At 40.6% G+C, this 16859-nt stretch overlaps 1 protein-coding gene across 2 annotated transcripts in view; it reads left to right on the top strand.

Moving 5' to 3' along the window:
• Positions 1-16512, top strand: part of LOC140739411 (sideroflexin-1) — a 79827-nt gene extending 63315 nt beyond the window's left edge. For both annotated transcript variants that reach the window (XM_073067693.1, XM_073067694.1), the window contains exons 10-11: positions 8002-8049; positions 15531-16512. In XM_073067693.1, the coding sequence (XP_072923794.1) occupies positions 8002-8049; positions 15531-15627 (145 nt within the window). In that variant the 3' untranslated portion in view covers positions 15628-16512. The remainder of the gene's footprint in view (positions 1-8001; positions 8050-15530) is intronic.
• The last annotated feature ends 347 nt before the right edge of the window (positions 16513-16859 follow it).

The following is a 16859-nucleotide window of genomic DNA, read 5'->3' as shown; positions in this document are numbered from 1 at the left end:
ATGGAAATGAGAAAGGTTCTTTGGGTCTCAAGGCAAGAGCTCTGGACACACAGTTTTAACAATAAGGAGTTTATTTACAAGGGGAGAAAAGGCTTGGGAACAACACAAGCGGCTCCAGTATTCGTACAAATGCGCTTAAAATAGAGGAGCGTGCGAAGAGTTGGGTCTGCAGTACAATACACGGGAAAACGGTGTGGGGACGGAGCACAGGTACACAAACAAGCAGGGGAAAAGTAACTACAATACTTGCCCCCCCTTGGCTATGGGCAAGCACGGCTCTTTGCTAAAGGGACAACAATAAATGCTCCCACAACCCTATTCAATGCATACCTTACCTGGAGTGAAGCAGGGTGGTCCCTCGAGGATGGCAAAAGAGAGCGAGCCAAGCACATGCTAAGGAGGTGCTCTGTGAACTGTACGGGGCTATTAGCGAACTGCAGAACACACATCCTGATGGTCTGTTTATTGTCGCCAGTGATTTTAACCACGCGAACCTTAAGTCAGTGCTCCTCAAATTCCATCAGTATGTGGACTTTGCAATGAGGGGGGAGAACGTGTTGTACCTGGTTTACACAAACATCCCCAATGCATACCGGGCAGAGCCTCGCCCCCACCTCTGATACTCAGACCACATCTCTGTTATGCTCATCCCAGCATACAGACCGCTCGTCAGGCGCTCCAGACCAGTTCAGAAGCAGGTGAAAACCTGGCCAGCAGGAGCCATCTCTGCTCTTCAAGACTGCTTTGAGAACACTGACTGGTACATGTTCACGGAGGCTGCAACCAATGGCAACTCTATCAACTTAGAGGAGTACACAGCATCAGTGACCAGCTACATCAGCAAGTGCATTGATGATGTTACTCTGTCCAAGACCATCACTATACGTGCTAACCAGAAGCCATGGATGACCGCAGAGGTGCGTGTGCTGCTGAGGTCCCGCGACTCCGCCTTCAGAGCAAGCGACAAGGCAGCTCTAATAACAGCAAGGGCCAAACTGTCCCGAGCCATCAGAGGGGCAAAGCATGCACATGCCCAGCTAATCCACAGCCACTTCCAGGACAGCGGCGACACGAGGCGCATGTGGGAGGGCATCCAGGACATCACCTGACTGTGCAGGTGATGCCTCCCTCTCAGATGCGCTGAATAACCTCTATGCCCGGTTTGAGGCAGAAAATGACGTGGCAGCGATGAAGTCTACCCCTCCTACAAATGACCAGGTGCTGTGTCTCACCATGGCCGACGTGAGAAGAACCCTGTGCAGGGTCAACCCACGGAAGCCTGCTGGACCAGACAACATCCCTGGTAGAGTGCTCAGAGGATGTGAAGACCAGCTAGCAGATGTTCTCACTGACATTTTCAACATCTCCCTGAGCAGCGCCACCGTTCCAACGTGCTTTGAGGCCGCCGCCATCGTCCCCATGCCAAAGAAGTCTTCAGTGTCCTGCCTAAATGACTACCGTCCCATTACACTTACATCCATCATCATGAAATGTTTCGAGAGGCTCGTCATGAGGCACATCAAGGCCCTGCTGCCCCCCTCACTTTTACATTTACATTTACACTACACGCTGCATCGGCAAAGGAAACAGCATTATGAAGGACCCCATGCACCCTTCATACAATCTCTTCTTCCTCCTGCCGTCTGGGAAAAGGCTCCAAAGCATTCGGGCTCTCACAGTCAAACTATGTAGCAGTTTCTTTCCCCAAGCTATCAGACTCCCTTGCCCTATTGTCCTGTTTATTATTTATTGTAATGCCTACACTGTTTTTGTGCACTTTATGTAGTCCTGTGTAGGTCTGTAGTCTAGTGTAGCTTGCTCTGTGTTGTTTTTTTTACGTAGTTCAGTCTAGTTTTTGTACTATGTCATGTAACACCATGGTCCTGAAAAACATTGTCTCATTTTTACCATGTACTGTACCTGCAGTTATGGTCGAAATGACAATAAAAGTGACTTGACATGTAGCACCCTTTATAGGTCAGGGGGCCAATGGCTTGGTGCTAGACAGGTTTATCCAATTAAGGTGGCCAATGGTTAAGTATGCATTGATCAGTTGGGGGGGGGGGGGGCGAAATGTTGACTGGCAGGTGGTGTGACCTCCGACCAGGTGAGGGCAGTGCTGTCACGGGACAGGCACAGCTCTCTGGTTACAGCAGGGTTTTCTTAGTGCATCTCCTGAAGTCCATCTGTCTCTAGACCAGGGTTCCCAAACTTTTTTTAAGCCATGGACCCTAACCATTAACCAAGCAGTCCATGGACCCCAAGTTGAGAACCCCTGCTGTAGACCATACTACTCACTCTAGGATGCAGTGGGTCATGAAGTTATGCCCTACAACAGGGGTTTGATTCTTGCACTGTCTGTAAGATATAAGTTCTCCCCATGACTCCCTGGGTCTCCTCCAGGTGCTCTAATATCCTCTCCCATTCCAAAGACATACAAGTTAGAGATAGTAAGTTATGAGCATGCTGTGTTGTGCCAGAAGCATGGTGACACTTGCAGGTTGCCCCCAGTAAAATCCTCTGATGCAAAATGATGCATTTCATTTTGTTTCAATGTTACGATGTACATAAGACCATATGATATAGGCACCGAATTAGGTCATTTGGCCCGTTGAGTGTATTCTGCCATTTCACCATAGCTGATACAATTTTTCCCTTTGCTCCAACCTCCTGCCTTCTCCCCATATCTCTTCATGCCCTGTCCAATCAAGAATCTATCAACCTCTGCCTTAAATATACATAAAGAGTTGGCCTCCACAGCTGCCTGTGGTAATGAATTCCGCAGATCCACCACCCTCTGTCCAGAGAAATTCCTCCTCATCTCCATTCTAAAAGGATGCCCCTCTATTCTGAGGCTGTGTCCTCTGGTTTTAGACTCTCTTACCATAGGAAACATCCTCTCCACATCCACTCTATCAAGGCTTTTCACCATTCAATAGGTTTCAAAAAGGTCACACCTTTTTTTTTCTGAATTCCAATGAATACAGGCCCAGAACCATCAAACATACTATGCAGAGGGACTTGTGAGTACTTGTGCATGAATCGCAAAAGGTTGGTTTACAGGTGCAGCAGGCTATCAAGAAGGCAAATGGAATGTTGGCCTTCATTGCTAGAGGGATTGAATTTAAGACCAGGGAGGATAAGAAACAACTGTACAGGGTACTGGTGAGACCGCATATAGAGTACTGCTTGCAGCTCTGGTCCCCTTACTTGAGGAAGGATATACTGGCTTTGGAGTTAGTGCAGAGGAGGTTCGCCAGGCTGATTCCAAAGATGAGGGGGTTAGACTATGAGGAGAGGTTGAGGTGCTTGAGACTGTACTCACTGGAATTCAGAAGAATGAGAGAAGATCTTATAGAAACATATAAAATTATGAAAAGGATAGATAAGATAGAGGCAGGATAGTTGTTTTCACTGGTAGGTGAGACTATAACTTAGGGGATGTAGCCAGAAGATTCGAGGGAGTAAATTTAGGACAGATGAGAAACTGCTTTTCCCAAAGAATCTTGAAGCTGTGGAATTCTCTGCCTAGTGAAGCAGTGGATGCTACCTCTGTAAATATATTTAAGACAAGCTTGGATAGATTTTTTGCATAGTAGTGGAATTAAGGGTTGCGGGGGAGGCAGGTAGGTGGAGATGAGTCCATGGTCCAATCAGCCATGATCTTATTGAATGGCCAAGCAGACTTGATGGGTCAGCTGGCCTACTCCTGCTCCTATTTCTTATGTTCTTGTTTTAAATCTCTGAACAACCACCACCAACATATCACCTGTGGAGCCAGAGGAGCCAACACACTTGACTACTGTTATACCACCATCAAAAATGCTTACTGCGCCATCCCACACCCATACTTCAGAAAGTCCAATCAACTGGCTGTACTTCTACTCCCAGTGTATAGGCAGAGATTAAAGATTGCAGCATCAGTGGTGAAAACCATGAAGGTACGATCAAGGGAGGCAGAGGAACGCTTACAGGACTGCTTTGAGTCGGTGGACTGGACGATATTCAGGGATTCATCTTTGAGTCAGAATGAATACGCTACAGTTGTCATTGACTTTATCAAGACCTGTGTGCATGAGTGTGTGCCTTCGAGAACATACCGGTCATACTCAAACCAAAAGCCATAGATGAACTAGGAGATTTGCAATCTGCTGAGGGCTAGATATATAGTATTCAGGACTGGTGATCCAGAACTATACAAGAAGTCCAGGTACAACATATAGAAGGCTATTTTAAGGACAGTAAGGATTTCATTTGAGGTTAGAGATGAAATCGGATGCACATCAGCTGTGGCAGACTTTGCAGGCCATTTCTTCCTACAAGGCGATACTTACTTCATGAATGGCTGTGGTGCTTCACTCCCAGACTCAACTTTTATTCTAGCTTTGAAAGGGAGAGTAAAACTACACCTGTGCGAATCACTGCAGCATTTGATATAACCCTGTGATCTCGTGTCTTGAAGGCCGACATCCGAATATCATTCAAGAGGATGAACCGTCACAAGGCGTCAGGCCCTGATAGTTTCCTGTTAAGGCTCTGAAAACCTGTGCCAACCAACTGGCAAGAATGTTCAGGTCATCTTCAATCTCTCAGTGCTGCAATCAGAGTTTCCCACCTACTTCAGAAGCACAAAAATTGTACTTGCCCAAGAAGAGCAGGGTGAGCTGTTTCAACAACAATCACCCAATGACACTCCAATCTACTGTGATGAAATGCTTTGGAGGTTGCTTATGGCGAGGACCTAGACCTGTTACAATTTGCCTATCACCACAATAGGTCTACAGCAGAAACAATCTCACTGGCTCTCCTATCAGCCTTGGATCACTTGGAGAGTAATACCTGTGTCATACTGCTGTTTGTTGACTCCAGTTCAACACAATCATACTCTTCGTTCTAATCAACAAGTTCTAAAACCTGCACCTCTGTACCTCCCTCTGCAAATGGATCATTAACTTCCTCACGGAGAGACCACTTTCTGTACGAATCAAAAATAACATCATCTCCTGACTGACATTTAACGCTGGCGCACCCCGAGGATACTCCATTGCTCCAATCACACTACACCCATGACTCTGGTGCTAGGCACAGCTCAAACGCCATCTGTAAATTTGCCAACAACACAACGATTGTTGGTAGAACTTTAGATGGTCATGTGGAGGTGTACAAGAGTGAGATAGATCAGATGGTTGAGTGGTGTCGCAGCACTAACCTTGCACTCAATGTCATATGAAGGGAACATGCACCAGTCCTCATCATGGAATCAGAAGTGGAAAGGGTGAGCAGTTTCAAGTTCCTGGATGTCAACATCTCTGAGGATTGGCCCAGCATATTGATGCAATTACAAAGAAGGCACTATAGCAGCTAAATTCCATTAGGAGTTTGAAGAGAATTGGTATGTCATGAGACATTCATAAATTTTTACTGAAATACTGTGGAGAGCATTCTAATGGGTTGCATCACTATGGCATGGAGGGGCCACTGCACAGGATCAGAAAAGTCTTCAGCTCCATCATGGGCACTAACCTTACCAGCTTCCAGGACACTTTCAAAAGGCAGTCCTTCATAAATGTGGCATCTGTCATGAAGGACCCATATCACCCAGTACATGCCCTCTTCTCATTGATACCATCAAGGAGGAGGTACAGAGCCTGAAGGCACAGACTCAATGTTTCAAGAACAGCTTCTTCCCCTCCGCCATCAGATCTCTGAATGGACATTGAACCCATGAACACTACCTCAGTATTTTTTTCTTCTCTTTTGTACTAATTTTATTTACTTTATTATATATACTTATTGTAATTTTTAGTTTTTATTGTTATGTACTGCTGCCACAAAACAACAGATTTCATAACATATGCCAGTGATACTAAACTCTGTTGTGGTCCTTGAGGTAAATTGAGAGGTCAAGGCTTGATCTTCAGTGTATGAGGTCCTTTCAAGAGTTTTATAATAATGGTGGTATGTGTTCTCAAGCTTTTATATCTACCCAATGGAAACTAAATAATCTTACTATTTCTCTAAATAACTTGACGACACACATTCTATAAAATGTACTTTTATGTCCTGCAGATGGACAAGCTCACAATTTCAATGGTTGCTTAACCATTTTCAACTTGAATGGGATGGGAAAAGAGAATTATATAATTGTCTTTGACATCCCTAGCAAGGACAAGCTTGGAAGTTTTTCTCCCTCTTAGCCAGTATCCAATCACTGAACTGTATATTAGATTAAATAAACTTTCACTGGATGTTTTTATTTGCTAAATACGTTGAGTTGCTTAAACTATATAAGTGCTATTTCATGACTCTTAGCAGGCACCTAGTTTCTTGACTGTGATGTTGGACATAATGTTATTGTACAGATCTCCCCAACAGCTCCAGTCCACCAGCATGTTTCTGTTCTTTATAATTATTTTTCCCTTCCATCAATCCCACTTACTGACGTTCTGAATGATATCCTTCATTAATAGTATTTTTATGCTGCTCTTTCTGGCAGTGCTGTCTCCTTTTGTATTTGATTTCTGTCTTCAAAATATCAAAGACTCTGCAATATTTCTTCTTTAGGATTGGTTAGCTCAATCTCCTTGACTGCATTTTGTGCTACTAACATGTCCATCGTTATGTAAGTGCTTCCAGTAAATTGCCTATACTATTACCATTTTACAATTTTCCCTCATAATTTGGTCTTTTTTCATTAATGCATAATAACAAATAAAGAGTCATTACTTTGACATTGTACTTTGCCTAGTATTGCCCAAATCATTGAACAGGTTGGCAAGGCTTTTTTCTATGCTGTAACTATACTGTTCAATATCCTTGACTTGTTAAGTTTATTGATTTCACCTTGTCTAAAACTTTTCCTGCATCTACCAATGCAGCAATTGCTACTTCCAAGTTCCCACCCTTCCATCATGTTACCAGACCCACCTTTTTAATTTGAAACCCTATACGTATTGATTACCTCCTGATTTTAAACAGAGCTCTTCTTAATGGAGTACTTCCCTCATTAACTAGTACTTATGCTGGTAGTCCAAAAATCAAAGCCTTATTTCCAATACCCCACCCTTTGAGCAATGCATTTGACAGTCTCCTCAATTTCAAAGTGCAAGTACAAAGTAAATTTATTATCAAAGTACATGCATATATGTCATCATGTACACCCAAAATTTGTTTTCTTGCGGGCATACACAGTAAATCCAAGAAACAATAGAGCCAATAAAAGACCACAGAAAAATAGGACAGACAATCAATGTGCAAGAGACAAAAAACTGTGCAAATACAAAAGAAAATAAATAACTGAATAGATAAGTAAGCAATAATTATCAAGAACATGAGATGAAGAGCCCTTGAAGTTGAGTCCATATGTTACGGAAACAGCTCAGTGATGAGGTGAGTGAAGTTATCTGCTCTGGTTTAGGAGCTCAAAGGTTGGGGGTAATAACTGTTCCTGAACCTGGTGGTATGGGACTTGAGGCTCCTGTACCACCTTCCTGATGGCAGCAGTGAGAAGAGAGCATGGCCTAGGTGATGGGGGGTTCTTGATGATGGATGCTGCTTTCCTGCGACAGCGCTCTGTGTAGAGGTGCTCAGTAGTGGAGAGGGCTTTACCCGTGATGGTTTGGCCCTCTGCTAGTTTCTACAAAGCTCCAGTGATTATCCTTTAGATTTTTCCTTCATCTGCTCCACTGCTGTCGTATCCTCTCTTACGTTGCCATTTGATGAACTTCCTAGCTGGACCAGTTTCCCATAAAATGGCAAAACAATTCTGAAGTTAGCATTAAAGTAGTAGTGATAAGTATGCCTGTGTAAAATCTTGCCCTGATAGTTAGAACATTTTCTGAAAAATTTAAACAATATGTTCAAAAATACAATTGTAATCAAAAAACTTAACCAATTTTCTTTAAATAGAATTAGTGTTAAGCTAATTGTGCATGAAATATATGTAGAAAATTTTTAGGTTTTTTTATCCACTTTAATTTTTGTTTATCTTTCTTATTACAGCTTGGTATTTGCTACACCTCTTTGTTGTGCATTGTTCCCACAGAAAAGGTAAGAAACCAGTTCATGTGTATCATGCTTGGTAAGATTTTGCATCTTAAGAATTTTTATAGATACTTTATATGAATGTACGGAGTTGAAATCCAAATCATACAGCTTTTTAACCCATCATGTTCATGTTGATAATAGTGTTCAGTTACACTAACACTACAATTTACTCTCCCTGTATTCCAATCAACACTACACAGGTAAAACTTCAATAATCCAGCATGCTCAGGACTTTGGTGCCAGACTAGTAGATTTTCTACGTTATTAAATGTGATTTGATTAATTCCTCAACATATTTTTGAACATCATTATAACAAATTTCACAATGGAACCAATAAGTTTAAAGGAAGCATGGAAATGTAACATTGGTAATTGGACAGAGGATGCAGGAATTCAGGCCCCAGTAAGTTAGATGCCAAACCATCAGAATTTGTAAACAGCTGGATAGGGAATTATTGAAGTTTTACTGTACTCACCTATACATTGGGTGCAATTTACATTGGCCAATTAATTTACCAATCTGCAAGTCTCAGTCATGTACAGCAGAAGCAATAAAAATCATGGTCAGATCGCTGGAGCAGTGAGGCAGAGATGCTCTACCAGCTGCATGACTGGGTCACTTTCTCCTTGGGTTCTGCTCCATTTTGTTTTAACTTCTGGCTTTTTGGTGAAGGTATCAAAAGTTTTGGTGGAGCTCTGTTTTGCTTTTCAGAATTATTAATACCTAACAAGCTGATTAAAATATACCAGAGAAGTTATGAAACACATTAATCAATGGACTGATAAAATGGTGTGCAGTATTTGGGGCTAGGAAAATGTCATTTAAGTATAGGGGAGTTATAACCATAGCAACTTGTATTTAGTAAACATAGCATGCACACTGGAGTTCCAGATATGTAGAATTGCACTGGCTGTAAATGGCAGTTCCAAAGGGATCCACCAGCATTTAGCTGCTGCCAGGTAGGTGATTCCTAGACTTGCACTTATTAAGTCAGGGAAAAGCTGACAAGTAAATGTATTGTTCATCTGGAATCAAACCACAGAGCCCATTTGTGCTGTGATTCCCTGGCACCATACTCGGAAATCCTTCTCCACAACCTAGACCAGGCAGAGCTAGCATAGGATATAAATCACTATTCATTTTAATGGGAATTTCAGATCTGGAGGTTGAAGAAATAATTAAAATGTATGTCTTTTGATCTGTTATTACTGACTTTTATATGTCACTGATTATCATGCATTTAAAAACTATTACAACAAAGTGATAGGATGGAGAAGTTCCATTCCCAGCCTTGTCAAAGGTAGCAGTTCATTCTCAGAACAGGGCCTCAGCTATAAGCTGATTGAGCACTTGCCACCCAATGACAGGGTATCAGCTCATATGACTCTCCATATCCAAACCTGGCAAGTACAGTAGGCAGGGTCTTTGAGTAGCAAATCCAAACAATGAGGTGAGTCCAGCTTGGTTAGGCCCATTATTGTAGTAATGTCATTAGATTAGTGGTTCAGAGATCCACCATGGAAACAGAGAAAATGAATTCAATATATTTAGCCATTAGTAGGCTGGTACCAGAGCAATTAAAACCTGACACAGGTACAGTCTACACATAACTTTTGACATGTATTTTACAGCTAATTCTCAATTTAATTTTGTTAAATTGGCTCATTTGTCTTTTGTACTTACTCCACTTTCTTTAATTCTGAATGACTGTTCCCCCATTTTCTTTTCGAACCTTAATGTTTACCATGTCAGGGGATGAAATAGTGCATTCTACGTATTCATTTCAATGCAAAGAAATGCTCCCTACATTCGTTATAAACTGACCGGTTTTATGATCCTACATTACAAATTAGCTACACTTCAAAAACAATTTAATAACTAATAACTGTGATCATGAGGAATCTGTCTCTGTCTCTGGAGACAAACAGGTGACCAATATGCTTGAGAAACATACTGAATCCCATGGCTATCTTGACTATACCTCTTCTCATCCTATCTCCTATGTAAAAAAAAATTGTATTCCCTTTCAAAAGCAAACACGAGGAAATCTGCAGATGCTGGAAATTCAAGCAACACACACAAAATGTTGGTGGAACACAGCAGGCCAGACAGCATCTTATAAGGAGAAGCACTGTCGACATTTCGGGCCTAGACCCTGGTGTTACACGAGCATTTTGTGTGTGTTGCTTGTATCCCCTTTTCTTAGTTCCTTTGTGCTGTATCTGCTCCCAGGATGAGGCTTTCCTTTCCAGGACATGTCCTCTTTCTTCAAAAAGTGGGGTTTCGGGTATCCCTTCCTCCCACCTTTGTTGCTGCTGTCACCTGCATCTCCTCCATTTTCTACACATCTGTGCTCACCCCATATTCCTCCCACCTTAACATAGAGGTCCTCTTGTCCTTATAAACTATCCCATGAGCCTCCAGATCCGACACATCATATTGAACAACTTTCTCCTTGTCTAAAGGGATCCTACCATTAAACACATCTATTCATCCCTCCCCACCAATCTCCTTCCCAGCACTTATCCCCGTAAGTAGCTGAAGTTCTTCACCTGCCCATTCACCTCCTCCCTCAGCTCCATTCAAAATTCCAAACAGTCCTTCCAGGTGAGGCAAAACATCACCCGTGAATCTGCTGGTGTCATCTATTATATTTGGTGCTCCCAAAATGGCTTCTATGTTGGTGAGACCCATCATAAATGGGGGAGGACTGCTTTGTAGAGCACCTCTGCTCCATCCACCAAAAGCAGAACATCCCGGTGGCCCAGCATTTTAATTCCTATTCCCATTTTCATTCTGACATGTTGGTCCATGGCCTCTTCTTGTGCCACAATGAAGCCACCCTCAAGGAGAAGGAGCAACACCTTAGATTCCATCTGGGTAGCCTCCAACCAGATGGCATGAATATTGATTCCTCACCTGCCTATCACCTCCTTCCCTTTCTCCTATACTTCACTCTCCTCTCCTATCAGATTCTTTCATCTCTAGTCCTTTGTTTCCTACCCACCTGGCTTCACCTATCACTTTCTAGCTATCCTTGTGTTCTTCCCTTCCCCCCCCCCCCCCCCCCACCTTTTTATTCTGCCATTTTCCTCTTTTTCAGTCCTGAAAAAGAGTCTCGGCCTGAAATGTCAACTGTTAATTCACTTCCATTGACGCTGCCTAACTTGCTGAATTCCTCCAGCATTTTGTCTATGTTGCACCAGATTTAATATCACTGACATATGTCGTGAAATTTGTTGTTTTCTGGTAGTAGTACATTGCAATACATAATAAAAGAACAAAAACTTACAATAAATATATATAAAAAATAAATAGTGCAAAAAGAGGGAAAAAAGAAAAAAAATACTGACGGAGTGTTCATAGATTCATTGTCATTCAAAAATCTGATATCGGCGGGGAAAGAGCTATTCCAGAAATGTTGAGTATGTGTGTTCAGGCTCCTCCTCCATGGAAGCAATGAGTCAAAAAAACAGCAGCCTGGCATAGTTATTACTATAATCCAGGTGATCCAGAGACAAGTTTATATCCAATGAGATTGCTTCCGCTATAGGTGAAAGGCAAATTACAGCAGGTCCAGATCCTTGCTTAGGCAGCAGTTAATTCTAGCCATGACCAACCTCTCAAAACACATCAGCACAGCAGATGTGAATCCCACTGGGTGATCGTCGTTGAGGTCACTCACCCTGCTCTTCTTGGGCACTGGTATAATTGTTGTCCTTTTGAAGGAGATGGGAAATACTAGCTGCAACGGTGAGAGATTGAAAATGTATTTGAAGACTTCTGCAAGTTGGTTGGCACAGGTTATCAGAGCCTTACCAGGTACACCATCAGGGCCTCATGTCTTGTGAGTGTTTACCATCTTGAAAGATGTTCTGACATCAGCCTCCAAAACAGAGATCACAGTCACCAGGTGCATCAGGGATTCACACAGGTGTAGTTTTGTGTTCCATTGGGGTCAGTGTTGGGACCACTTCTTTTCATGTTAAATTTTAATGATTTGGATGACAGAATTGGTGACTCTGTGATCAAATTTGCAGACAATACAAAGATAGGTGGAGGGTCAGGTAATGTTGAGGAAGCAGGGAGTCTGCATAATGACTTAGACATATTAGAAGAAATTTCAAAGAAGTCTATGGTCTTGTACTTTGGTAAAAGGAATAAAGGCCTACACTTTTCTAAATGGGAAGAAAATTCAAATATCGGAGGTACAAAGGGACTAGGGACTCATGCAGAATTCTCTAAAGGTTAACTTGCAGACTGAATTAGTAGTAAGGAAGGCAAATGCAATGTTAGCATTCATTTCAAGAGGACTATCAAAACAAGAATGTGATGCTGAGGCTTTGTCAGGCATTGGTCAGATTGCACTGGGGTTATTGTGGGCCCCTTATCTAAGAAAAGATATGCTGGCATTGGAGAGGGTCCACAGAAGGTTTATAAGATTGATTCTGGGAATCAAAGGGTTAACAAATGAGCGTTTGATGTCTCTGGGCCTGTACTTACTGGAGTTTGGAAGAATGAGAGGGGATCTCGTTGAAACCGTTTGAATATTGAAAGGTGTATATAGAGTAGGTGTGGAGAGAAATTTCTTATAGTGGGAAAGTCTAGGACCTGAAGACACAGCCTCAGAATAGAGAAACGTCTATTTAAAAAGGCATGAGGAATTTCTTTGGCCAGGGGATGGTGAATCTGTGGAATTCATTTCCACAGACAACTGTGGAGGCCAAGTCATTGGGTATATTTAGGGTGGAAGGTGATAGGTTCTTGAATATTTAGTTATCAAGGTTTACAGGGAGAAAGCAGGAGAGTGGGTTCAAGGGAAAATAATAAGTCAGCCATGATGGGCCAATTGGCCTAATTATTGCTCCTTTGTCTTATGGTCTTATTGGTATTCAAAGTTTGCATAAAAGACATTGAGCTCATCTGGGAATGAAGCTTAACAATGCAAGATCTTTCTACATAAACTGAATCCTTTTTTTTCTGAGGTCTATCCATGAGGGCACAATCATTCTTTATACATTCTGTAGATTTTCTTTATTATTTTATGTCCCTCAATCATATTACCCTTAAACTTATTTTTCTAATTAAGATTCATTTGCATCATGTAATTCTGTTCCTTTATCCTTTGTCATACCTGGCAATTTTTTACAGTGGACCACCTCTGAGTTAACTGTTACTTTTAATCAAGAGGTAAAGGGACTCTCTATTAATCTGATACTTTAACCTTCTTTTGATCTCTGCCTTTGTCAATTACCCAGAATTATTCAGATAAAGCTTTCAATTCATCCAGCGAATTGGCTTGCCTAGGGCATGACCTGAGATTTTAACCAGACCAAAATGACTGGGGAAAAGTACTTTAATATAGATTACAATCTCAACTTCATTTAATTTAATTTGTTTTGGTGTCACTTATTTGTCAAATATATTTAATGCTTCACTTAATTTACTTTAGCCATGGTTGCCTTAACTTGCATGTCATGGCTGTAAAACGCCAGCCAGTAGCGTTGTTGCATCCACACTGGACTTCGGGGTGAATGGTCCTGGGGGTTTGAATCTGGCTGGCTCCTTGCACAGCTTACATCTGTGCTGGGTTGACCATCAAGCTAGCAACTTGGCCTTGTAAAAAGCAGACAAATGCTAAAGAGACAGCAAGGTTGCCACCAGGTGTGCCACATGGCGCGGAGAGAAACAACCACGAGGCTCTGTAAAAGTACTTCTTAAAAGAAAATTCTCCTTTATTTCCAGTTTTAAAATTCTGGATGTTGTTTTCCATATTTGAACGTACTGACCATGAATTGACAATATCAGTATTTCAGATGTATTATAAAACTAAATATTCACAAATAATCTACTCCAAAGCTCAGATTCTGGCAAAACAGTTTGTACGCTTTAGGTCAGGATTGAGAGCCTATATTTGACTACATAGTAAAGGAGATCAAAAGATAACTCCTCCAGAGGCTGTAATCATATATGATATAAAGATGGTTGTGGCAATTAAAACCATCATGGCTTCAATACATCACTGCAGAAGTTCCTGAGGATTGGGTATATATAAGGCAGAGGTTGATAGGTCCTTGATTATTCAGATACGTAAGTTTACAGGGAGAAGGCAGGAGAATGGGGTTGAGGGGGATAGTAAGTCAGCCATGGTGGGCTGAATAGCCTAATTCTGCTCCTATGTCTTAGGGACTTACATCTGCAGTTTCATATCTAACAACATTTTTTTTCACCGGTGGCCTGATCAAACAGTGAACTATTTAATGCTTCTAACATTGAGCTCTATATACAAATCTTTTGATAATAAAACAGATCAAGTCAGCTATCTTCAATTCTGGACAAATGTCAGGACTGAAATGCAAGGTAATAAGCATCTTGAACAGGGGAAAGCCCAGCCTTGTCTCCCACTGTAATAACCTTAAATATCAACACCATGGGTGAGTCTGTGAGTTCCCTAATACCTGTAAGTAGCTCATATATTTATATGCCATCTGTGCAGAAAGGAATGCTTTCTCAATAGTTAGAATATAACAGCATCAACACGGTAGTGAAGACAATGAAAATGTATTCTGAAGAGAGCAAATGTCGAAAAATCATGGCCAAAATTCTGGAGAAATCAGAAAATAATAATTTTATAATTAAATCTTTAGTCATGGGAGCCAGCATTAAACGACAATATAATGGGTCAACAGAGCTTCATGTAAACTAGGATGCAAGCCCCAAAGTTTTGGATATCTTCAAGTAAATGGAGACTAGAACTTGAGAAACAGGTCAGAAGTACATTGAAATAATTGGTTCTAGAAATAACAAAGGTACGGATAAGGGTTTCAGTACAACAGCTGAAGTAAGTGTGAAACAGGGCAGGCAGTAAATCTAGAAAAGGCATTGGTTTTGTGATTGCAAGCTCATTCCAAGATCAAATTCAACACAAAGGCTACAAACTACCTTTACAGCTTCTGTTACCATGGAGAGGCATGGTCAGCTGCTACAAATGGAAGTTTATAATGAAGGCCAAAGAAAATGAATTTGATTTTGTCAGTGTTTGGGTAAAGAAATTTCTGCTCACTCAGTGCTGGATTTTGAAAAACAGTCTGAAAGTTGGCGATAACAATATAAGTGGTAGTTGTAGTAGTCATGAAGTCGTATGGGTATCACACAAGTGGAAACCACCACCCTGTTTTTGAATGAGATTGCTGAAGGCTGGTAAATACAGACAGAGGAAAGAACCAGCAATGGGTTCTTTTCACAACTGACACAGTAGCATGGGAGTGAAGGGTATACAGTACTTGAGGTGATTTGGGTACTGTGGCTGGATAGATACGAAAGAATTGGATATGTTGTTCCAACTAGCTGAATGATGGAGGAAAGGGTGTAACGCAGGATGATGCTGAATGAAAATTTATATACCTGGCTGTTCATTGACATTTAGACATTCTATGGAAATTATAAACTGTAACTATCTAAGGATGTCTTTAATTTCTTACAGCTCTATGTCTGTGAGTCGTCTTGAACATGATATTCAAGAAAAAGTTAAAGAGGCCAGCCCTGGACTGGAATGTGTTTACTTCAACAAAGGATTGTAAAAGCACAAAATGATGGAAGAAAAACAGCAAGCAATCCAGTTTGTAGTGAGTTCAATGTGACAGAACTTAAAACTATGTTTTTGTCTTAACCCATTTGTACTTTTACATAGTTTTTTTCCAGAAACCTTCTTTAATAATCTAAAAATACTAATCTAAACTAATAATGGTTGATAGTAGTTTCAGATAAAACTGTTTCAAAAAGGCAACAGTTTGTGCTGCCTACATTTATGTTGTTTGTTTCTAAAATAACTTATACCAGTGTAAGCCCCTCAATCAACTGACACAACACAAAACATTACTACATTGCTCATTTACTACAACAATGTTCATCCTGTTAGTGTTTGTACTGTGTTTGTGGTTATACCAAGTGTTAACATTTACTAATTAGATTAGAACAGAAAATAGATCTTGTAACTATGTCAAAATGTTATGCAAATATAATTGTATTAGAAATTAGCATAAACATTTCACTTCAAATTTATGTTTCAGGGCTGTATGTGAAAAGATCAGAAGGTAATTTTCCATAAAAGCTAAATTGTGTACTGTCAGAGCCTCTGCCACTTGAATAAATTTTAAACTCCAGATTGAGTATAAAGGACTAAATACTTGAAATAATATGGAACTTGATATCTCTGTTCGAAAGATGATCATGGCTTTAATGATAATTTCATTGGCACGTGCAATAAGCCTACAATGTTGCAGTACAAGCACATTCTTTAAAATACTTTACGTTCCTAAATATTTAATGCCTTCAGGATTTTTAAGATTATGTCGTGATTATAGTACAATTTTAATACAAAATGTATATTGTCTTTGCAATCTTTCAATCAATGAAAGTATTATTTAGATGAAACTGGAAAATAAAATGAAGTAAAGAAAAGATAATACAGTTTTTGTGTGAAATTATTTGTCAAAACACAAAAGTCAAAAACTAATAGTGTTGTCATCTATTTTACACAGAGATATTGTCAATGAAGAAAACTTAGATATAAAAATGAAATGACTGCAGTTGTCCATGTCAAAACGTGTTTTGGCCTGATAATGCTAATGAAGTAGAAGTGATTGTTGCTTTACATTATCCTCCTTGATTGTGCTTCAGCTATTCATTTGTTCATGCACTAAAACACAGCAGTTTTTCTTTTGGAACAACCCTTTTTCATGAATGCCACTGATTTAACTATTATCTTTCTATAGAATCTTTTATGATCTCTAAATGAAGATGGTAATGAACT

Source organism: Hemitrygon akajei, chromosome 15, assembly GCF_048418815.1.
Source record: "Hemitrygon akajei chromosome 15, sHemAka1.3, whole genome shotgun sequence".
Taxonomy (NCBI): Eukaryota; Metazoa; Chordata; class Chondrichthyes; order Myliobatiformes; family Dasyatidae; genus Hemitrygon; species Hemitrygon akajei.
The sequence above is the reverse complement of the archived record's forward strand: the minus strand, read 5'-3'. Positions and strand labels throughout refer to the sequence as shown.